This window comes from Prunus mume, linkage group LG4, assembly GCF_029339155.1.
Source record: "Prunus mume cultivar Tortuosa linkage group LG4, ASM2933915v1, whole genome shotgun sequence".
Lineage (NCBI taxonomy): Eukaryota > Viridiplantae > Streptophyta > Magnoliopsida > Rosales > Rosaceae > Prunus > Prunus mume.
Window position 1 is genome coordinate 1037272 of NC_142701.1, and position 23883 is coordinate 1061154.

The following is a 23883-nucleotide window of genomic DNA, read 5'->3' on the forward strand; positions in this document are numbered from 1 at the left end:
TTGTACTGATTTGGATACTGACTGTTTTTGCAAAGCTTTTAGGTTATGCAACTCAAGTTTAGATAGGAACTCAAATTTAACCTTTTCACCTAAATAAGTAGATATGACGCCATCATAATCTACCTGGAAGGGATATAACAAGGCGATGAAAGGTAATCCTAAAATGACTTAATGAGTGATATTCTTAACTAGGACAAATGAGGTTTTAAAGCAGATTTTATTTTGGCAAACATGGGCTTTTGGTATTTCAAAATTCAACTGGAGAGATTTTCATGAGACAGTGCTTAGGGATTCTCTAGATTTCTGGTAGAACTTAGTAGGGATCAGACCTTCCTGGATGCAGTTAAGATCAGCTCCTGAGTCAAATAGGGCAACTGTGGTAAACTCAAAATTTTGAACAAATATGGTTACTTTTGAATACCATTTTCTAAAGTTGACTTGTCGGATTAAATTTACGGCTTGTTTACTATCAGAAGGTTCAGCATCAGAGTTGTTTGGACTTTCTGACTGGCTTTTGGACTCGAAAGACTCTTTTTCCAGAAGACGAACCAAATCTTGCTTGATCGTATAATTCTCACTTTGTAATTTATGACTTACTTGTTTTAACTCAATTATTTCTTTTTTAACCATTTTTACTTCTAATTGAAGATCTTGTAAGGTAATGTCTTTCTTTTTAGCAAATTTTTCTAAAGTGGTGCTTAAACTAATTGGCTGAGGGGCAGACTGACTCGGGCTTTCTTGACTAATGACTTTTCTTAACCTTTTCAAATACTCAAATTTCAAATTAGGATTCTCAACTTTGCTTATTAAGTCTATTAGTAACTCTTCTTGTTCTTCCTGTTTAGTAAGAACAGAAATGGATTTTAATCTATTACAACACTTATCTTTGCAACCTATTTGGATGTTAGGTGAGCTTAATTATGAATCTGAAGACCGGTCAGATTCAGACTCAGAAGAACTGGCTACTATGGTTTCAGTATTGCTTGTTTCAGAGTCTCGCAACTCCAAAACCTTTATCAACTTTTCTTTTTCTTCATCTGTGATTTTCAACTGTTTAATAGTATCTTTTACTTTGCACTCAGAGGCATAATGACGAAACTTTTGACATTTAAAACATTTGACTTTAGTTTTATCATTTTTTCTTTTGGAATGAGTATTCTTTGGAGCTTTCGACTAATTTTTCTTGGGAGGAATTTTCCTTTTCTTATAGAACTCACGAGAATCATTATTATGTCTAGAAAATTGTTTTCTACGAGAATAATGACGATATTTTCTAGTTACTAGGCTTATTTTTCCTGGAAGGAGGGATGCTGGTAAGACCATACTGCTCACAGAAATTTCCTAATTCATATTTGGCTGATTTCCTATCAGATTGTATTTGTCTACCAATTTTAAAATCAATACACATTTTCATTCCAACTTGGTTAATTGTACTTATAATATTCCCATATGTTAGATTATCCCAATCTATATGGCCTTGTTCATTACTCAGGGTTGTGCATATTTTATGGGCAAATAAATTTGGGATACCATTAACAAATTTTTCTTTCCAGAAAGGTTGATTACTATCATCTCTAAGCATGACCCTAGAAATGAAGACATCTTTGTACCATCCGAAATCAGACAACTTAGGACATCTGAGGTTACTTAGCTGGTCATGGATCCTAGCAGTGGTATTACAAGGGGTTCCAATGAAATGCTCAATTATTGTGTAAAACAAAATGTTGACTCCGTACCTTGACCTATTTGTTCGTCAAATATAGGGAGACCGTCTTCATTGAGTTTTACAGCATGAATGATCAGATTCTTGGACTCAGGGGTTAAATGCTTATCCCACCAATACCTAAGAGTACCAGTAAATCCGGTAACCAACAAGGGTATAATTTCAAATTGTCTGAAACCGTGATTGGTGATATAACTATTGGCAACCATGGACATATGTTGTAACTTATTAAAAATTTCTTGTTCAGACAGATCATCAATATTCCATTCATATAATTTATCAGAAGAAACTGAAAATTGGGTTTGGAAGTTCTTTCTTCAAATTGGATGTCTGGAGGAGTTGGTCTGGGATACCAATTTTTGGTTAAGCTAGTGGGGCTTATGTGTCTGTCTAATCTTTTGACTCTGGGTTTAACTTGGACTTCTAGGTTTTTGAAGGCATTTTCTATTTTTGAAATATTACTAGTTTCGGATTCTGTTGTCTCAGGTTCAGACTCAGTGGGGTTTGTGGTGACAAAGGAATCTAGTGTTCTAAGACCAGATTTTTCAGCTCTACTTGGGGTCAACTGTTCTAACATTTCTTCAATTTTCTTTATTGTAGGTTTAATCTTAAGCGTAGGCTTGACTTAAGATCCTGGAACTGAACTATTGGTTTTTCAACTTTAGGTTTAGACTTAGTTTCTGGGGAACTTATCTTGTCAATTTTAGTCTCAATTGTATATAATTGTTTTCCTATGACAATTAAACTCTGATTGGTATAATTATTCTGCTCAATTATTCTTCTATTGTCATCATTGCTTTCAAAGGCTTTGAAGGGGCTAGCAGGCATGAGTGTATTCTTATGGTTAATAATTATGGTGTCTACTGGAGGATGGCTGGCTTCAACTACAGATTTGTCTACCATTTTCCATTTTTCTTTAGTTAAATTTTTTAACTCATTAGACATGTAGCGGCTTTCAATAAAATCTAGGTAGAAAATTTCAACTCTGGCTGACCGCATATAATCTTTCCATTCATTAAAGATTTTTTGGCGGCTTTCGCTATTAGGGTAGGCTTGGTGATAACTATCTCTCCTATGCTGATTTTCTGGAGACTTGAGGTGATAATTTAGACGTGTCCAATTAATCTCAAATTTTTTATTAAGGGTTCTAAGTTGATTATCAACTGCTGCAAAATTTTCAACTAAGAAGTCGGACTATGTAGGTGACTCAGGTAAATCGGACTTATCTTCTTGAACTGGTACCTTGCCATAACAAGGTTGGTTTACCTGAGAGGATTTTCTCAGGGACTCAAGTTTAAAATCAATCATGGCCTTTTCTAACTCTAGGTCTCGTTCTAGAGTGGAGGACGAGGCAGCAAAGGAATGTCTAGCAAGGGCATGCCTTTGGGATTGACCAGGGGTTGGCAATGTTGTAACTGGACATTAGACCTTTTTAAGGGCTGATTTTCAAATCTGATTTTTACTGTACCGTCTAAGTATTGTTGGATGTAGTCTAAATTATTTAGATTACGCTGAATTAGAGCTGGTTGGCTTTCAGGTAACTAGGTTCCAATCCTTTGGAAGGGCAACTTCTGACCACTTAATGGTTTGAGGAACTTGGATATGGGCATCCGCTGTGTGACTTTGGATCAAAACAGTTTGGTCTTTTGGGCTTTTATTAAGAGCTTGGAAATTCATATTAGTGCCTGTAACTTTATAATAAATTCTGTAAACTAAGGCTAAAGGTTGGGTTCCTGGGAGGAGATTATAACCTTCGGTCTTAATATTCAGAGTTAAGGTTCTTAATATGTGAGGATCACTAAGACTTACAGTGAAATCTGGATAGCAATCAAAATGTACTGGACCATTACACAAACTGGACTCAATGACTCCTAAGGTGTTGTCACTAAACTCAGTGAATCTAGCATCACGCAAACAAAGAAGGATAGAAGCTTTTAATCCTAATCTTGTTAACGGTTTAACAGCAACTTGAACTAAACCAATATGCAAGAAGTTATTACCATTATTCTTATGTTTCTTAATTGATTCAAGATTAAGCAACTGGCAAGTTTCATGTTCTTTACTCAAAGCATACACTTGTTCAACTGTCTTAACATGAGTTGTGCTATTAAAACTAGAAGGCAACCAATGTTTCTTATATATTTTTTGACTCGGGACTTTAGGTATATTCCAATATCTAAAGTCTAATTGTTTTTTGCTACTGGAATCATATTCAAATTGTTCTTCATTAACTATCTCAGGGAGTCGGCTTATACTGGTTTTAGAACTGCTTGAACTACAAGAATTTGTTCTAAATAAACGACTCATGACTACTCAAGTGTTTGGATTTGGTTTCTGAGGAAGAAGATAAACAGGGACTTCCTAAACTGACCGTTTCCTCTACAAGAAACTTATTAACCTTCCTTAATTTTCTGTTTCCTGCCCACCGCTCAGGCCCTCTACATTGGGGACTTACTGTTTAGAAAAAGGACTCACGGGTCAGACCTTAAAGAAAGATTAACAAAAGACTCAAAGAGGAAAAGGAAGAAGAAGAAGCAACTGAAGAACCTCTACTCAGAAGTTTAAACCAGCCACTTGGGCGGGGATGAGAAGCGAACTTAGACAAAGACCGTAACTCTTACGGCTTTGATACCAAAACAAGGGGAGAACCGAGATAGTTGGGAAGAAGCAGATAGATAGATAGCAGATAGCAAATCATGCAAACATGCAAAAATAATGCTTACATGAAATTACTAAAAATAGAGATAATTGAAAATAACAACTTTTATTTATACTCACAAAGGATAGCAACTGGAATCTTCGGATACAAAACACTCAGTGTTTACAAAGATGATTTCTCTAAAGTGTTTAGAGAGAATCTTTAAAAAACTGAAGTGTGAAATTGTGTTCCGAATACAACTGAGGCCAAGGCCAACTTAAATAGATAGAAACAACTATGGTTGAGTAACCAAAAGTAACTATGGTTACTGCAGAATCACGGAAAAGAACCGATTCAACTTTCAATTTTGTCTTTTTTAAAAGGAATAACTTTGCTTTCACTCTGGATGAAATGTTGGGGCAGCTTTAACTCTGGCAACTTTTGCTTTTACTCTGGATGAAATGTCGGGGCAGCTTTTGCTTTAACTCTGGATGAAATGTCGGGAAATAATGATTGTAGAGACACGGGAAAGAAGATGGCTGCACAATCATATTCTCCGGGGCAACTATTGTGTCAGCACCCAAGAGCCTAATCAGAATTGAGATCATAGGCATCATAGGGGTCTTGACTGTCTTCATACCAAGACTTAGGCTTAGTAGGGCTTTGCATGGGCTGGCAACTAGAAGACAAAGGAGAATCATTGTCTTCATCATCATCCATTTGAGAAGCTTGAATCATTAACTGGCGAGCAATTTCTTGAAGTTCCAACTTCGATTTTCCTTCAACGAGAAGGCAGATCGAGTCGAACCAGGGGGAGACTGCTGAACAGATCAAGAGGCAAATCATTGTAGACATATTTGGCAATTCTGTCAACTTCGAATTTGTCCCACCATTTAACAGAGAATTGGCGATCAAGAACTCTGTATCTTTGGTGACTTTGTAGGACCATTTGAGGATCCAAGGAACTTTATATCTGGCAACAAAAAGCAACTGTTTGGGGAAAAATAAATCAACTTTAGAGAACTTGGCTTTTTTGGTGTAATGGCGGATTAACTCAAGAACTGAGATAGGTAGAATTTCATCAACTGGACCATGTTTTTCCCACCAATGGAGGAACCAGTAGGGAAAAGAACATTTGAACTTATTGTCAAAATTTATAAACCAGGAATGGCTAAAATCCTCAGATTGGTGGAGGAAGATAGAGTACCAGGCTTCAATATAATCAGAATAATTATATTGCAATTTTGACTGAAGGGTTTTGAACTGGTAAGGGTGGCTACTGAAAGATTCTTGGCTTATGACTCTGTGAATATAGAGAGAATGGTAGAGGATGATCTCAGGGTGATCTCGATCCTTTATAGGCTTAATTTCAACTGACTGGGTTTCAAGTAATATATCTCTATAATACTTGAGAGATTTGTATGGACTAGGTGGCATATAATGAAATCCTGGGGGAAAATAGTGTTTGGCTATATCAACTGGATCAGAATGAATATCATAGATGGGCTCAACAATAAACAGGTGAGAGTTACTTTTGGGCAAATAAGGAGATGACTTCTTGAAGGCAACTGAGGGACCAGCAAAAGGATCATAATCGGAGATTAGGGTTGACTGATAATCAGAGCGAATTTGGCCAATGTGGAACCTAAGGCAGAGAATTTATTGGCAACGATATTGGTGTGACAACTGAGATTGGAGTGCAACCAGGAAAGGGAACTAACTGCTTAGGTGTTTCTGGCTTATTTTGCCTCATGGATGGGGGAAGGATTCGGAGCTGGGAGGACTTAGGTTGGGTGGCAGATTCAGATGGCTTTTTGACTGATTCTTTTTGTTTGTCTTTTTGTTTGATTAAGCAAATCATCTTGAAATTTACTAATACATAATACAATAGCTAATATTTCTTTTTTAGTAGTACTATAATTATATTGCGACTGGGTCCAAGTACCAGAATGAAAACGAACAATAAGGGCATTTTATAAGGGCATTTTAGTCCAAATTTGAGATTAAACTCACTTAATTCCAATATTTTCACATCAAACCAAATTCATAAAACACCCAATAAAGTCACACAACTTGATAAGATTTTCCACAAAAATTATAAAACCAAGTATTATTTTTGAGGTTATTAAATAATTAGACCGTAACACATTTTAAGAAATAATTTTAAAAAATAATAAGTATCAAGCAAATATTTTTTTTAAAGGATGTTATGAATAAATATGCAAATATTTGGTGATGTATTCAAGAAAAACATGATTATATTTGGTGGTACGATTATGTTTCGTGATATGATTATATTTGGTGATGTGATATGTTGTTCGTCTTATATATATATATATAATTATTGAATTAATAATTGACACAAATTAATGTGCTAATCATCCAATTATAAACTAGGAATGAGTAAAGAAAAGTAAATGAAATGAAACAAATTATATATGTGATTTAGGTGATAGAATCCTAAACCTAAACTCTTATTTATACATAATTATATATGTATGCGGGCCTAACGGGCGGGTTTTTGTGGGCGGGCTGGGCGGGCTTTCAATCGGGCCGGGTTGAGCTTCGACACCCAAGCCTAAGCCTAGCCCGCCCAAGACGGGTCGGGCCATCTCAAAGCCCATAACGGCCCGGCCGGGCTTTTTCGATGGGTCGGGCGTGCCCCCATCAGCCCATGAGCCCGTGGGCCAAATGATGAGGCCTATATATATATATATATATATATATATATCAAACTCATTTCGCACAAATTTCACAACATACAATTTTCACACCTATGTTTATTTTACCTTGCTCGTTCACAAAGTTTCTTTTTGTTGTCCTTCTACTCTCATTTTACTTGCACCAATGGGAGATGATGAAGAAGGTTCCAATAAAAATGGTGCAAATTGCTCCATCCACAAAGATGTAGCTCTATGCAGAGCCTCAACGACGTCTCCAATGCCTACTCCCAATTCTCTCAACAATAATGAATCGATGGAGTCTGTTTCGAGTTTTTATCAAAAATAGTCAAAATTTACCTCTTATTTTCATAAATGTCAGTTTTTAAAAAAACTTTCAAAAATAGCAAAAAACTCACCTAAATAGACTCAAATGCCTTCAAAACTAAAACCCACGTAAACCTAAAAACATAAAACCTGCAATCTTTGTTTTCATTTGATTTCCAACATATAAATCTCCCCTATGTTTCGATCAATGTTATATTATTGGAGGACTTGAACCATGAAGCTTCCCTACAGTGCCCCCAAGCCTATATATCTTTCACTGAGTTGCATAGCAGTACAACTGCTGGTACAAGTGTAAGTCATTTGAATCATGATCACCAGTCACCATATGTTTGCTCAAAGGCCTGTGTTTGATGATGCACTTCTAATTGCTTCGATGGTACCTTCCTGTTCCAATGATATAACATTGATTGAAACATAAGGGAGTTTACAAGTTGGAAATCATATTCATGGTTCAGTCCTTCAATGATATAACATTGATTGAAACTTTGTTTTTATTTTTGAAATCAAATTGAAAACAGAGATGCAGCCTTTGCCTTTTGGATTGATGTGGGTTTTAGTTTTGAGGGCATTTGAGTATTTTTTAAGTGAGCTTTTTACTATTTTTGAAAGTTTTTATAAAAATTGACATTTATGAAAGTAGGGGTAAATTTTGGCTATTTTTGATAAAAACTCGTCTGCTTTCGGTAACCCAAAATGTCCCAGAAACAACAAACCTGCATCGAAGGCCTATTCGAAACAAAAAGGCTCAAGAACGAAAAAGAAAGGATATTATGCATGATCTCATGGATCAAGGTAATGCTATGGCTAAAGTCATGAAGTCTTACAAGGAAAGTTATGACAAGAACAAAGAGTTTAAGGTTATGATGATGGAAACTTCTACAATTGAAACTCCGGCTAGAAGAGCCAAAGTTAAAGAGAAACAAAAGGAGATTATGGCGAAACAAGCCTCCCGTTGTCTGAACTTTGACGATGACATCTATCATCCAGAACCGCCATCTGATGACTCCTAGAAAGGAATGATTATCATGTATTTGTTTTATTGTATGTTATTATAGTTTGTTCACGGACCATGTTGGAAGTTTAAGAAATAAAGTGTTGTTATTTCGTGTCATTAATGAATTGTTTTCGTAGTGCAATATATATCAACTTATTTTATTTCATATTTCCTTCATTTGCAAGGACATTTTGCTAGTTAGGTATTGAAAGCATAAAACAATTCACTTAATTCTCACCTCCATATTGCCTCCACTTCACAAGTGTTTTTTTTTTTTTTTTTTGGGGATGAGAATGAGAATTCATAAAACCAGAGACGTACAAAGAGCGACATGATAGAGTGGCCTCATTAAAACCTTCTTAGGACAACCTCATGGGACAAACCCCATGGGAGGAATGAGTACCACATATGTCAAAGACTAACAAGAGAGTCCAATTCATGTCACTTTGGACCGTTACAATAAAAGAACAAGTCAAAAACAAAAACAAACACAAAGAACTCCGATGAGAACCGCAACTAGAGACTAACACAGTAGAAGACCACAGAAACCCCAAATAGTAAACCTACATGAGAGGATCGCAGAAACCCCAAATAGTAAACCCACATGAGAGGACCGCAAAACATCCCAATTGTCAAAAGAAGCCTTCTATGAGCAAAATCATAGTCTTTTGACACCCATACAAATTGTAAGGCACATACCATAGTAGAAACCAAGAGAGAACATGAAGGAGGAACACAGAAACAACAGTAAAAAGACCCCTAAGAAGCACTCAACTTCCACTTAGAACCTGACAAAGAAAACCTCATATGACCAAGCATAGTTCTTTGGTTGGCACAGAGTAAAGAAGAGCACCACATCCCAACAACTACCACTAGCATCGCTGTTGCTGATAATAGAGACAAAATATCAGCCACCAATTATCACAACTCTCCCAATGAGAGACACAATCCAGTGTCACTACTATCGCCGCAACCAAGACAAAGATAAAAGCAGTCACCTAGAACACTGCAAAAACAACAAAACAAAACAAACAGACCTATATCCAAACAGATCTAGACTATCTGGGGAGGGGAAGGGGAGGAGAAGAGGGGATAAGAGGAAGGGAAAATATGGGAGAAAAAGAAGGGGAAATGAGGAGAGGAAGATGGGCGGAGGGGAGGAGGGGCAATGGCCACCTCCTCTTAGCTTCCTTGCGGTTGGTTGTCAGCAAAGAGAAAGGGGACCAGAGTGCGGCTAGGGTTTTTTAGTTAGCTTTGTCCTTGGTAGATCGGAATTCCACTCCACAAGTGTTTAATAACATTATTTCGAAGGGTAATGCGACAGATTGGATCTGTCATTGCATGACGATTACTTCGATATTTATCAATGATTATTGGGCTGCCTCGGCAAGATCATCCACCACAAGATACACATAAGGTGTAGAAGACTTGGCATTGCCATCACAATCATATGTGAAGAATTACGAATGTCTTCAAAATCCCCAATGTCTTCCCGGTCGCAAAGAGAGCTTGAGGGATCTCTAAACATCCTTATGATAAACCTCTTGCATTCTGGAGAATAATTTTATTTTATAGTCTTTAAGGCTTTAAAATTGATTGGACGATAATGGTCTATTTGGGATAAATATACCATCTATAAGATAGTATCCGTGCTTGTATTCTCTATCATGAATATTAGGGGTGCAAGTTGGATTGGAAATTTCAATTCCGATCGATTTCAATTCGAAAACTTCCAATTTTGGTGAGTACAAATCAATTAAGACATTCGAAAGTTCCAAAATCTAAAAATTCTGAATTTTTTTATATTAGAATTGAAATGTATCTCAAATTTTCAAATTTAGAAATATTTTGAGGGATAGACAACACATAATGACTAATTTCATGTTAAACTAAATATGACTTGAGATGACCAAATAGATATAGACAAGTTATTGTATAAAGACTAACAACAAGGGGTGGAACTACCTACAAGGTTTTTGAAGAATTTTTTTAAAACCTACTGTAGCCCATGTTGTTTTTAAAGAAAACAAAATTAAACCTATAAAGCTCATCAACTTGCCATTCCCACTTGTGGTTGAGGCCCTCATTTTGTGGTCTTCAGCAATTTACTCTTGATTATATAATAGGCTTAATTACATCAATGCCTCCTTAAATTATAGTCAAATCTCACATTGCCCCCTCAAACTTAAAGTGACCTACTTTGCCCCTTGTCGTCAACTCCATCCAAAACTTTGTTAAATCTGATGACATAGTATGGGCTTTTTGGTAATTTCATCCATATGCCCTTTTAAAATAATTTAAAGAAAATTTTATAAGAGCCTAAATTAAAATAAAAAATAAAAGCCAGCAACCACCACCTTCTCCACATTGCCAGTACCACCACCATCTTCTTCACATCGCACCACCACCCCCGTCAGCAAACCCAGCCGCACTAACCCACCCCAAATTCAAGCCCTATCACCATCGCAATCCAATCTCCACCATCGAGACCCAACTACAAGAACAAGCAAGAATCAAGGGGCATATAATGCAGATTTGCAAGCCCCTCAATCTCTATCTTTTTTACTTTTCTTCACAACCTCTCAATCTCCTCTTTTGGACTATGGTGAGGGAGCCTATGTTGTTGAGTTGTGGGGGTGGGCCACCTTTGATGTGAAAAAGAGATAAAGAGGAAGGGATGGTGCTGCCCCTTCTTTCCTCTTCCGCTCCGCTCCCCTTCTCCCTTAATTGACATGCTAATCTCGTAAAAGAATATAGCATACAAGTGAGGTTTTTTGTTTTCATTTTCTCGATATTCATGGGGTTTGATCCATTTGTTGCATGATGAATTGGTTGTGTGTATGGGTTGTGAATGATTGGATCTAGTGGGGGATGGTGGTTACTAAGTTTGTAGAGGGAACTGTGGCAGATTGGTGCTTGTTGGGGTGTGGTCTACCATGGGCGAGTTGCAGGTGGGGATGAAGTTCAACTTGAGGGTGGCGTGGGCAGCGTGGGAAAGATTGGGGGAGATGGTGCTTGTAGGGAAGAAGATCGGGGCTGTGGTGAAAAGGATGGGGGCTGCGAATTTAATTTCTTACTAAAACAATTTTAAATTTTTGTTTCTTTTTTCTTTTGGCTTTATGATTTTTTATTTATTTATAATTTTTATTTGAGTAATGCTACACTTACCACATTATTATCCCACATTTTATATCACATAATGTGCGTACGCCTATATCATATGCCACATTAATTAAATGAATGAAGTGTATTTTAATAAACAATAACGCTTACGGGCACCAAATTGTTTACCAACTTTTGGATACCAACACACGTGGCACATGACATGGCAACCCATGTCATCTGCCATCTCATCTATTTTAATATTGGTGCCTGTAGCGGTATTGAATATAAATGGGTTTTTTTATATTTAATTATATCTTTTTCGGTGATAAATTCTTTTATTTATATAATAAATTATGTAATTAAAATAGATGAGATGGCAGATGACATGGCAGATGACATGGGTTGCCATGTCATGTGCCACGTGTGTTGGTATTCAAAAGTTGGTAAACAAGTTGGTGCCCGTAGCATTATTGTTTAATAAATAAAATTAGAAAAATAGAAACTAATATTTTACATGATGTGGTATGTACACATCAGCTACCACATCATGTGATATAAAAAATGTGGTAAGACTAGTATTATTCTTTTTAGTTTTTGAAGTTGTTTGATTAGTTTATTGCTTTTGTGAAGTCCATGTAAGCATAAAATAGCCCACGTGTATAAAATTACTTAAGCACTCCTGTTACGTCATCAGATTTAAACAAAATTTTCGATGAAGTTGACGATATGAGGTAAAGTGAGTCACTAAACCACAATAAAAAAAGATAAGTAGGCCACTTTAAGTTTGAAGGGACAATTTGGGATTTTACTATAGTTTTGGGGCATATAATTAAGCCTATATAATATAGTAGAAAAAAAATGTTTTTTTTACTATTTCCTCCTTCGGAAGCAACGGTAGTTTTATTGGAAGGTCAACTGTTGACCTTTGATGGCGGTGCACCATTTTCCCATGCAAAGTCACACGTGCGGAACGTAACTAACTAAATAAATGTGAATCACTAGATGTACAGCCAATAGCTGAATAGCATAAGATCCACGGTTGAAATGGCGAGACAGCATGGATCGATGCGTAGCATCTGATCTCCCACCTTCCTTCGATCCTTCCTTTCAACTCAACGACTCGATCAGGAGGAGGAGCCCCTGAGAAATCAAAGTAATACCAGAGAGAGTGAGCCCCTGAGATCTGCTTTGGTTCAGTGGTTCTACCATGGCGTTGTGTTAAGGCGGTGGAGATAGTGAAGCTTCGATGGACGTGGAGAGGTCGTCGTTGTGCAATTGCGTTGTGAATTTTCTGCTGGAGGAGAACTACTTGCTCACGGCGTTCGAGCTGCTCCATGAGCTTCTCGACGATGGCAGAGACAACCAGGCCATTCGACTCAAGGACTTCTTCGCTGACTCTTCTCAATTCCCACCCGATCAGATCTCTCGCTTCAACTCTATTCGAGGTTTTTACGATACACTCTCCTACACGCACTTCTAAATCTGTTTGAATTGGTTAATTGAAAATTGTCTTTGTTCTGTTTGGTTGCTGAGAAAATGTGGGGAAATGTGGGGAGCATTAGAGTGGAATTTAGTTTTCTGCTCTGTTTTCTTGGAATTTTCAATGGCATCAAAATGGCGCGCTTGTGATCTTTTATTTGTTCTGCTTTTGAAGGATCCTTCTATCTCTTTTAGTGTTTGGGGGTCAATGAAATTTTTGGCTTCGAAACCTTATTGTTGATGGCATTTTATGTCGAAAATGGAATTTGATTTTGTTACTAGTTAATGAACTGAAGTGTTAGGAATGCTTTCAGTCATGTATCCAAATGGGTTACTTGAACCATCAGATAGCAGCACTTCATAAATGAGCTGGTGTGGCGAATTGAGAAAGCATTTAGTTCAGAAACTTATCAATTTAGTGGAACTATTACTTTCTGCAGAAAAGAAATGGCTTAACATATTTCAATAATGCAACCAAAAGTATGGGTATGTTGTGGATGCATAATTGTATTTCCTCTCTTTTCAGCTGCAAGGGCTGAGGTGTGAATATCTGTTTCTTTGTTCTGGAGTCATATAGAGTTCTCTCTCTCTGTGTCATTTCTGTCAAGAGGAACTGTGCTTGCTTCTTGGTTCCCTTTTCGATGGCCCACTTGGATTCTCACTCATAAGAAACCTTATATTTCAACAAAAATAAGATTTGTTAGAATTAGTATAATGAGTTTTGGTTGCTGAGGTTTATCCTCAGTCAGAGAAACTCAAAGAAGAATATTGAAGGACTCTTTGTTTAACAAGTTTACCACCCCAGCCCCAAGCCAAATTTTACAAAGAAAGAGAAGTTTGCAAGATAGGAATCCCATCAATTTTGTGCATGATGCGGCCTGTAAGTGAAACGGTAAAGGGCATCAAGAGGGGAGGGGTGGGGCTAGTGCCATATTCTGGATTTGTGCTTCCAAAGCATCAGAGACTCTTTTTAGTGAAAAATGAAAAAGGAAAGCTTCTTTTAGAGAAGTGCACAACAGTGGAACAGAAAGCCAGTACGGCCGACGACAACAATTTCAACAGCCAAGGAAAACAAAAAGGCCCTAAACTGCAAACATCACACAAACAAGACCAACAAGCCTACTAACAGAAAGTTAAGTTGATGTAGGACATCATGAGCAGAGAGGACAAAATAAAGAGATCCGGACTCACTCTGGCCTTTGGCATCGCACCAAAGGTGACTTGGAATCACTCCAAGACAAATTGTGCCACACACAAGCAGGAATTCTCAAGAACTTTTATCTTTCACTAACTCTGATTTTAAGCATACAAAGTAGCTCCTTTTATAAGGTAATTGGTAAATGAATCTGGAAAGGTCCACATTAATACACTTGGGAATTCTAAGGACATAATTATTACACCTAATACATTAATCATGTGACATAGGGAGACTCAAAGACAATAAGCCTGCAGAAATTGCATTTATTACGTAGGAAACGAGAAAGACTCTCCTTTACTAAACTTAAGGGGAAAAGAGCCTAAATTGAACTTTCTTAATACCATGGCAGAACTCATTTACAAATGTTTTATCCTAGTTTTCTTTCCCACATCTTAATTGTAGTGATGATGATATCATAATTTCGTAATATGATTTTACTTATCATAGTCTTCATGTCTCTGCTTGATTAACTGATAATTTGAACTTGATAAGGAAAGCTTTTTGAACATTTTTAATGCTTGTCAGTCACTCCAGAAATCTCAATACTTAATATTCCCTTTTGGAACATTATTAATGTTTTTTGCTTTCTACTGCTTTCATTTCTTAATGCAGTTGCAGATCCTCAAAGTTTGCTAGAAGAGAAAGAAGCAGTAGAAGAAAAATTAGCAATTAGTGAATATGAGCTTCGTTTAGCCCAAGAGGACATTTTGAAACTGAAGACTGAATTGCAGAAGAAAGCTGAATCACCTGTAAATGAATCAAGAGGTAATTTTTCCATCTGTGCAGAATCTCAAATTGTATTCTTATATTTGTTTCTGCTTCTAATATGATACATCTTTCTGTATCCGCTATGATTTGTTAGCTCAATAATTTCTACTTAGTAACCATGCATTTATAAAGAATCGATGCCTTATGGTTATTAAATCATTGAACATATCTTATCATGAAGACCGACCATAAAGCCATATCCTGAACACGGACATCCTTGCCTGTTCTTAGTTGTACTAGATTTCAGTTTTCTAGCAAACCATGCTAAAAATGCATGTCAATGCTGGGGACTTACCCCTTTGTTTTTTTTCCTCTTGCTGATTCATTGAAGTTGTATTTTTGAGAATCAGCATTAGACCTGTAAACAGTGGAAAACCAGAGATACACTGTATATACAATAGTTTCTTTACTAGTAAAGCACAAAAGATTTTGTTCCATGACTTTCTCCTCAGGTTTGGATTCAGGTTCAAATTCCAGTGTTTCTGTAAATAATGGACCAGAATTTCAGCGGCAAAAGAGAGATGTTTCCTTCTCTCATTTGGGTCCATTGAAAGATAATGAACGCAGAGATCTTAACTGTGCTGTAAAAGAATATTTGCTTATAGCAGGGTACCGGCTTACTGCAATGACGTTTTTTGAGGAGGTATGGATCACTATAAATGCTTAGTTGTCTTTTTCTCTCGTTGCCTCTAATGTCTTGTTTTCTTCCTATCGTTTTATCCTCAGTATTTATATAGGAGACAGGATGACTTCTTATTTGTGACACACACGCTTATTGAATTCAACTACCATTAGTAGTTTATTGGCCCCGAATTGTAAACAGGTGGTCTTGCTAGGGGAACTGGACAACACATATAAACAAATTGTACTGGATTTAATATGTATGTGCAAAGTAAATTAAAAGTATATTGCAATTAGAATTCTACATTAGTTAGAAATATTTTGTTTCCTAGCGGTTTTAGTTGTTGAGTTTGGTGTTAAAGTTTATTGGGTTATTGGTACTTCCTTGTAGAGATTTAAAATATATTTGTTTTGTTTTGAGGTCCATCTTGTTGGTGAGGCACATGATTTCCACCTTAGTCCTTTTGGAAGACATCAATTGATTTGGCGGAGGTGTCTTGAGAGTATTAAAGATGACAAACTAGTTATATGTTTAATTATCACTTGGTGTAATACCTTCTCTATCTCTTTCTTTGACTTAACGATGATGAATAACTAGTTATACTTAAAAATAAAAAAAAATTAAAAAAAATGTTGGTTAATCTTAAAATTACTGTCGTGAGTGAAGAACCCCGTAGTGCTCATGGAATAAAACTTCCTGCTCACGGATTGAGTTGCTTGTTATTTAAGCAATGGAAGCTTTCTAACATTGTAACAGCAGCAGGCTTAATTTATTTTATCAATAAAAAAAGGCAAATAGGTTTTAGAAAAACAAGTTCTAATAAAAAGAAAATTAAAACGTTTTACTAGATAGGATTTGATTTTGATCTGTTTATTGCAGTAAGCAGTGGCATTGAACAAATTTTTTAGGAATTATGCCACTAGGTTGACCTATTTGGAGGCCCATTAGATTTCTAAACCTTTGCATCAGGTGAATGTTGTGTGATTGTCACTTTGTGTGTGTGGCTATGTTGATATGTTATCATACCCTGTTTGACTAATCTTCAAATGTTTTGATAACCTATCAATACATTCTCCCCAGGTCACAGACCAGGATCTAGATGTTTGGCAGGACTCACCTGCATGCGTGCCAGATGCTTTGCGCCATTATTATTATCAGTATCTTTCGTCCACTACAGAGGCTGCTGAGGTATTTCTTGAAACATGTGATGTTGAAATGTGCTGAAATCTATAAAAATTACTTCTTTTACCATGCTTCACCTAGCTTGTTTGACAGGGGCATCAAATTTTTGCAGAACTTCTGCTTTCTTACACCTGGCCTGTGGCATGTTTGCTGTATGTTTTAATCACTCAGGGAGCAGAAATAGGCTTAATATTTAGAATGCAGTTATTCATAAATAATTCTATAAACGTAATGCCTTTTACCACTCTTCACCAAGCTTGTTGGAGAAAGGATTCAATGTTGTTCACCTTGCCTCTGCTTTCTTGCACCTGAACTGTGGCCTGCGGCATGTTTGTTGTATGCTTATCACTTGGTGGTGGACAAATAGGGCTTAGTCAATTGTAATTAAATTCATATGATTGTTTGGTTGTTATATAGAAAAATAAAAATGATTAAGAGACGTTCCTGCATATCCTTTAAAATATAATCATGCAGCATCATAAATTAATGTATCATTAAATGCTGAGTGTTGCTAATTCTATCAAATAATCCAGGTTAAGCACTGTGGAAATCTGAGATTACTACCACAACTAAACCCATCTCTTTTACTTTGCGATGTCTTAAACAGATTAGTTTTTTTTTTTATGCAAATTATTTTTCTAAAACCTTGGGCAATGAGCATATTGATTTGTAGATCTGTGGGCTGACATTTTTTCCCTTTATGTTTGCTCATAAATAATTTATCAATGTGCACAGTGCTTTTCCTTAGTGTTTGTCTTCCGATTGCAACAATTCTTGTTATGGATACTTACAGTGTAGATTTGAATACCTAGATTGCCTTGATGCTTCTCAAGTATTAAAAAGTTACTTAGTTACATTATTGATACTTGTGAATTCTACTTTTTGCTTTTCCTAAATTCAACATAAATAATAATTTTCTATGTTCAGGAGAAAATTACCATGCTACGAGAAAATGATTCGTTATCGAAAGAAAAAGAGACTTTGTATCATGAAAAGCTGTGCTTGCTTAAAAACAAAGATTTGGCTGAAGGTCAAATCAGTACACTAAACAAATCATTGGAAGGTCTGCAGAAGGACCTTAAAGATAAAGAGAACCTTGTAAGCCCCCTTACTACACTGCATTCTGAGCTTCTATCCAATGAAGATTCATATGTAAGAAAATAACACACCCTTTGTTTCAGGTACAGAATTTGAAGCAGTCACTGGAGCACCAAAGGAAGGAGCTCAATGATTGTAGAGCTGAAATCACTGCTTTGAAAATGCATATTGAAGGATATCGTTCTGGACGGAATACGGTAGCTGCTGATGCTGATCGTGTCCAATCCCTGTCCTTGGAAAGATACAAGGAAGAAGTAAAATCACTGCAGATGGAACTAGAAAGTTTAAAATCCAAACACGCAAAAGCTCCTGATTTTTCAGATTCCACCAATTCTGAGAAAGAGTCTGTGCAAATGGAAGAAAAAGTCGTCGTCATGGATGAAGATAAAAGTCTAATCCCGCATCCAGTTGATGTAGTATCAAGAGTTGTGGAAAAGGAAGATGATCAATCTCTGCCTGCTCAAACTTTTGATGACAATATAGTTACACCTAAGGAAATTCCACAAGAGTTTTCGGTGGCTCCTTTGAATGATAGCAGTAACTTGGTCAATGATGAAAGTGTCTCCAAACAAAATACTGAACCATCATCAGGCGGAAGGCTACATCTAACGTCAGAGGATCTTAGTGCTGGAATTGTTTCTGAGAAAAGGGCAAGTTCCTTGTACCTTTCTTTTAGGGCATCAAAGCCTTTACTGCTGGACTGGATCAGAAATGTTTTTCTTCTTCCAGGGTTGGCTGGGGGCATCCCTTTTGTTTTTTGTTTTTTGTTTTGGATGGACGCCCATCTAAATTCTAAATAATAGAACTTCTTAGATATAATGATTTTTAAAAGCTTTGGAATCCCGCCCGTCCCCTCTGTTTCTTATTTTTTTTCTTTTTAAGTTATGCTTGTACTTTGACAGGGCCTAGAGACCATTCAGATCCTTGCTGATGCTTTGCCCAAGATTGTTCCTTATGTTTTGATCAACCATCGTGAGGTTTGGTTCTTCCTTTCTTTTCATAGTATACATACACACACACACATGTTATAGAGTTCTTAATTGGACAAGACGCTCATTCTTTAAGAGAGAACGGACGGGTTAAGAAAACCTCACTTCTGCTCAATTTTCTTCAGCTTTGTTAGCCATTTATTGACATGGTCAATTACTTTTAAATGTAGAATCACTATTTAGAGCTTAGGTTTAGGTTTTAGTCATGGATTATCTTGTCATTTAGATTTTAGGTTCTAAAGGGTCATTCTATATCCTAAAGAATCAACCCTGTCACTATAATGGAATAAAGTTGAAAAACTTGAGAGTACATGAGATTTTCTAGATGCGACCATCCTTTAAGAAAGAACAGACATCGTGCAGAGAGAATCTCACATATATTATATGTATGTGTATGTATTTATATAAATATATATCATATGTATGTGTATGGATCTTGAAAGAGCTTATTGATATTATCTATTTACAGGAGCTTCTTCCCCTGATCATGTGTGCAATTGAGCGCCATCCAGATAGTAGCACTCGAGATTCCTTGACCCACACATTGTTTAATCTAATCAAACGTCCAGATGAGCAACAAAGAAGAATTATAATGGATGTAGGCTGTTAGTCGAAGTACTTCATTTATTTGTAAATAGCTGCTTTGTTTTTGACTTGTTCCTAAATCTTCTAACTGGATTTCAGGCATGTGTTACCCTTGCTAAGAATGTAGGAGAGATGAGAACAGAAACAGAATTGCTTCCCCAGTGTTGGGAACAAGTAAGTTTGAGCCTAAATCTTGTAGGGGTGGTCATCTTTAACCATTCTGTCATTTTGATAGCTTTGACGGATTTCTCTGGTTTATGGGTTGCAGATAAATCATATGTATGAGGAGCGCAGGCTGCTAGTTGCTCAATCATGTGGACAGCTTGCAGAATTTGTCCGGCCTGAGATTCGTGATTCTCTTATTTTGTCTATTGTTCAGCAACTCATAGAAGATTCTGCAACTGTTGTCCGGGAGGCTGCTGCACATAATCTTGCATTGCTGCTTCCACTCTTTCCGAACATGGACAAATATTTCAAGGTCAGCCTCACTAATATGCTTCAGAGGCTCTCATGGAGAGGAATTCTGACTTGACAGAAATGGCTACAATGTAAGCTCTAGAATAGGTTGATGGAACATCGTCTAGGGAATGGAGACTTTCTCCTTATCATGACATGATAAATGACAAGAAAGATGTATAAAGTCAACGAGGATACTTTTCTCCATTATTTTACTGTATTTTATTTATTTATAGGTTGAGGATTTGATGTTCCAATTGGTATGTGATCCCTCTGGAGTGGTGGTGGAAACTACACTTAAGCAGTTAGTTCCTGCAGTAAACAAGTGGGGAAACAAATTAGACCATATTTTAAGAGTTCTACTCTCTCATATATCAAGCTCTGCTCAGGTATGTTTTTGTTTAACTATATTTTCTCATTCATGATTGAGGTAATCTATTCCTTGTTTGTAATAGTTTCTTTTATTTACATCATTGTGACATTGCAGCGTTGTCCTCCCCTTTCGGGCGTTGAAGGGTCAGTGGAGTCACATCTTCGTGTTTTAGGTGAACGAGAACGCTGGAATGTTGATGTTCTACTACGGATGCTAATGGAAATGCTTCCTTTTGTGTACCAGAAAGCAATTGAGATGTGCCCAATTGCTTCTGATCCGGAAACAACTGGGACAATATTTTCTATATCTTTCCTTGAATTGTATGCAAGGTAAGGTCCATTTTTCTTCTTCAACTTTAATTATCTCATATTTCTTTTGAGTTCCTCTTATATCTTCTGACAGAGCATAACCTTTTGACTTTTTGTATTGAGATAATGATATTGATAAATGGGAAAGACTTGTTTACTATAACTGCTTATAATAAATTTTATTATCTGTGTAGGGGACATGCTCAATTGCCTGCATTTGAGTGGCTGCATGTCGACTGTTTTCCTGCTTTGATACAGCTTGCCTGCTTGTTACCTCCAAAAGAAGATAGTTTGCGAAACCGAACCACCAAGGTATCTTCATTCTATCTTTTATGGATTTTAATATTACCTCATTAACAGTGTGAATCGTTTCTGACCTACATGTTGGTAAATGCAGTTCTTGTTGGCTGTATCAGAACACTATGGGGATTCTTATTTGACGCACATAATGCTGCCTGTATTCCTGGTAGCCACTGGGGATGACGCTGAGTTGACATTTTTCCCATCTGCAATCCATTCCAGAATTGAAGGTAATGGCATGGAAATCTTTTAAAACCCTTTCACACCAGTGTGCGATCTTTAATTGTGGCTATAATTTACATAACAGGTTTGAGACCAAGAACGGCTGTGGCTAAGAGACTGGCTACTATGTGTGTCTTACCTCTTCTCTTAGCTGGTGTTTTGGGTGCCCCTAGTAAGCATGAACAGTTAGTGGAGTACCTAAGAAAGCTTTTAGTTGAAGGTGTGACAAATCAGTCTACAAAGTGCAATGCTGAGATTGTTGATGCTGTTCGCTTCCTTTGGTTAGTAAAGTAATAAACACCCTTTGAAAACTAATTTTTCTTAATTATAAGTTATTTCTTACTGATTGGCCTTTTTCCATAATGCAGCACTTTTGAAGATCATCATGGTATGATATTTAACTTACTATGGGAAATGGTTGTCAGCTCCAATATAGATATGAAGATCAATGCTGCCAATCTGTTGAAAGTCATTGTAAGTTTAGCCATTCTCTTGGAGTACTCATTTCTTCATGTGTCTGACTTTAAAACCAACAATAATTGACTGCATCCATTTAATAGGTTCCATATATCGATGCAAAAGTTGCATCTACTCATATTTTGCCTGCCCTAGTTACTTTGGGTTCTGACCAAAACCTGAGTGTGAAGTATGCAAGCATAGATGCCTTTGGAGCTGTGGCCCAACATTTTAAAAATGATATGGTACAAATCTTTTTCCTTCTGCAATCAACAAATTAGCTATCTTAATGGAACAGTTTTCGTTCATCTGGCTGATCCAATTGAAACCTCCCAGATTGTTGATAAAATACGTGTTCAAATGGATGCGTTTCTTGAAGATGGATCACATGAAGCTACCATTGCTGTGGTTCGTGCATTGGTGGTTGCTGTACCACATACAACGGATAGACTTAAAGATTATATCCTTTACATACTTACTGAAGAATTATAATTAGCACATTTTCAGCAAAGTGTTCATATGCGGACTCATTATTCCTTGATCTTGTGCAATTTTCTACTGGATCCACTTTTTAATTGTCACTTCTTTAACATTATATACATCTTTTATCCAAGATTTTTCAACTTACAGCCACTCCGCCTGCAAGTGACTTGATGCGCCGTCGTGAGAGAGCCAATGCATTTTGTGAAGCAATTCGTGCTCTAGATGCGACAGGTTTGCTTCTTCTTCTTTTTTCGCGGACCAAAATGTTATTTTTGTTGTGTTGGTGTTTATTTCTCTTCCCTTTCTGTTTCACAGACCAGAATTATTGCTGGTTTTACATGTTCTAATGAACTAATAAGGAACCAAAAGTAGGGGAGAAAGCATGTGTAAAAACAGATGGTTCCCTGACAACTACTACCTCTGCCAGATTTCCTAACTTTTAGCTTTCCCAGAATTCTAAGCTAGTTGGAATTATGTGTGCAGACTTTCGTTAACCTAAAATTATGTTAAATTGTCAGCAAAGTTTAAATTTGCATGGATTTATTTTTCAAGTTTTAAAATGTGTTATTGATATCAAGTGGCAAATGTGTTTAATTAATACAGATGTTTCAGCAAATAGTGTACGGGATTTCCTCCTGCCTGCCATACAGAACTTGTTGAGAGACTATGATGCGCTGGATCCTGCACACAAGGAAGCCCTTGAAATTATAATGAAGGAGAGATCTGGTGGAACTTTTGATACTATCAGTAAGGTGATGGGGGCTGGGCTTGCATCATCTGTGACTAGTTTCTTTGGTGAAGGTGGGTTACTGGGCAAGAAAGAAAATGTTGAGCTACCGCCAGAGCCAGTTGAGTCTCCGAAGGCTGCACCAATGCCACCAGTCGAAGACACTAGGTTAAGGCGCATCATGCGTGGACATTTCACTGACATGCTCAGAGGCAAAGCAAAGGGCGATGAAACTTAGAACCAATAAAGTTTAGTTGTTACTGAAAGGGGTGGCAGAGTTTATTTTGCATCTAGCCATCTCAGGTGAAGATCATTTTGTTCTCAATATCAAGGTTGTGGTCTGCTGAAACCAAGGAATTCTTTTATTTTTTGGTGTCATAGAAAAAAGGGTTTAAGAAGGGAAGAGCAAATTTGTACTGCATTTTTATTGTTCTGGTTTTTTAGTGTAGAAATTGGATTGATCAACCAATTGAATTTAGTGGATAGTTCAGAACACATCATCTTGATCCTGAGCTCTTTGCTGTTGCTGGCGGTTATGTAAACCCAGGCTGCATGTTTTATACCTTTGATAAGTTGTATACCCTAATTTCATAAAAATAAAGTCATTGTTCTTGAGTTTCAAATTTGACGAGTTTTATCTTCACCTCACCGTCCTCACCTCAATGTGTACTGGTGGTCTAGTTCCTAGTTTGACCCTAGCCTGCTTTACTAATTCAATAAAAGGTTTGTTGATTTGTTTATACATAAATTCTTTCTATACGAGCGATATGGCAAACGAAGGGATCTAAACACATAAAATGTTCTTTAACCACTTGAGCTACAAGTTGATTGTTTTGTTTATGTTTTCGTAATTTTGTCCCGATTTTAATTTTTGACCCGCGGCCATTGATGAGATGGTAATTCTTCACGTGGAGAAGAGGATATTTTTCTGCCGGTCATATTATAATTAGAGGAAACTTAGCAAGCCTTGTAGCACACAAATTTTTAATTTTGTTTCCATCAACAATTGCACGTAAATATTTGTCTCATATTATAGCCAATCACATTACTCACTACCTAATATATCCATTTATATTGTATTTAAGAGAATTACATCCCTAATTACAGCAAATAGTTTTTTATATATATAATGTAATCTAAAATCTAATGTTAAATTTTTAACTCCTTAG

At 36.7% G+C, this 23883-nt stretch overlaps 1 protein-coding gene across 2 annotated transcripts; it reads left to right on the forward strand.

Annotated features, from left to right (window-relative positions):
* The first annotated feature begins 12496 nt into the window (after positions 1–12496).
* Positions 12497–23337, forward strand: LOC103328682 (HEAT repeat-containing protein). Of its 2 annotated transcripts, none has more exons than XM_089049676.1 (20): positions 12497–12913; positions 14758–14910; positions 15366–15556; positions 16616–16723; positions 17645–17815; positions 17899–18465; positions 18718–18792; positions 19274–19402; positions 19489–19563; positions 19658–19867; positions 20082–20234; positions 20333–20547; positions 20721–20838; positions 20924–21056; positions 21134–21329; positions 21417–21522; positions 21609–21749; positions 21841–21964; positions 22105–22218; positions 22591–23337. In XM_089049676.1, exons 1-20 carry the CDS (start codon positions 12715–12717, stop codon positions 22950–22952), a joined length of 3540 nt encoding a protein of 1179 aa, XP_088905802.1. In that variant the 5' UTR covers positions 12497–12714; the 3' UTR covers positions 22953–23337. The 2 variants fall into 2 exon arrangements, with proteins under 2 accessions (XP_088905802.1, XP_008229312.2); XM_008231090.3 differs by having other exon boundaries at positions 12538–12913; positions 15378–15556.
* Positions 23338–23883: the final 546 nt, after the last annotated feature.

Coding starts and splice junctions, on each gene's coding strand:
- LOC103328682 (XM_089049676.1), top strand. CDS start 12,715: ATGGACGTGGAGAGGTCGTCGTTGTGCAATTGCGTTGTGAATTTTCTG. Junction 17,816..17,898: donor TTAAAGATAAAGAGAACCTT/GTAAGCCCCCTT, acceptor CCTTTGTTTCAG/GTACAGAATTTGAAGCAGTC. Junction 21,965..22,104: donor AACGGATAGACTTAAAGATT/ATATCCTTTACA, acceptor AACATTATATAC/ATCTTTTATCCAAGATTTTT.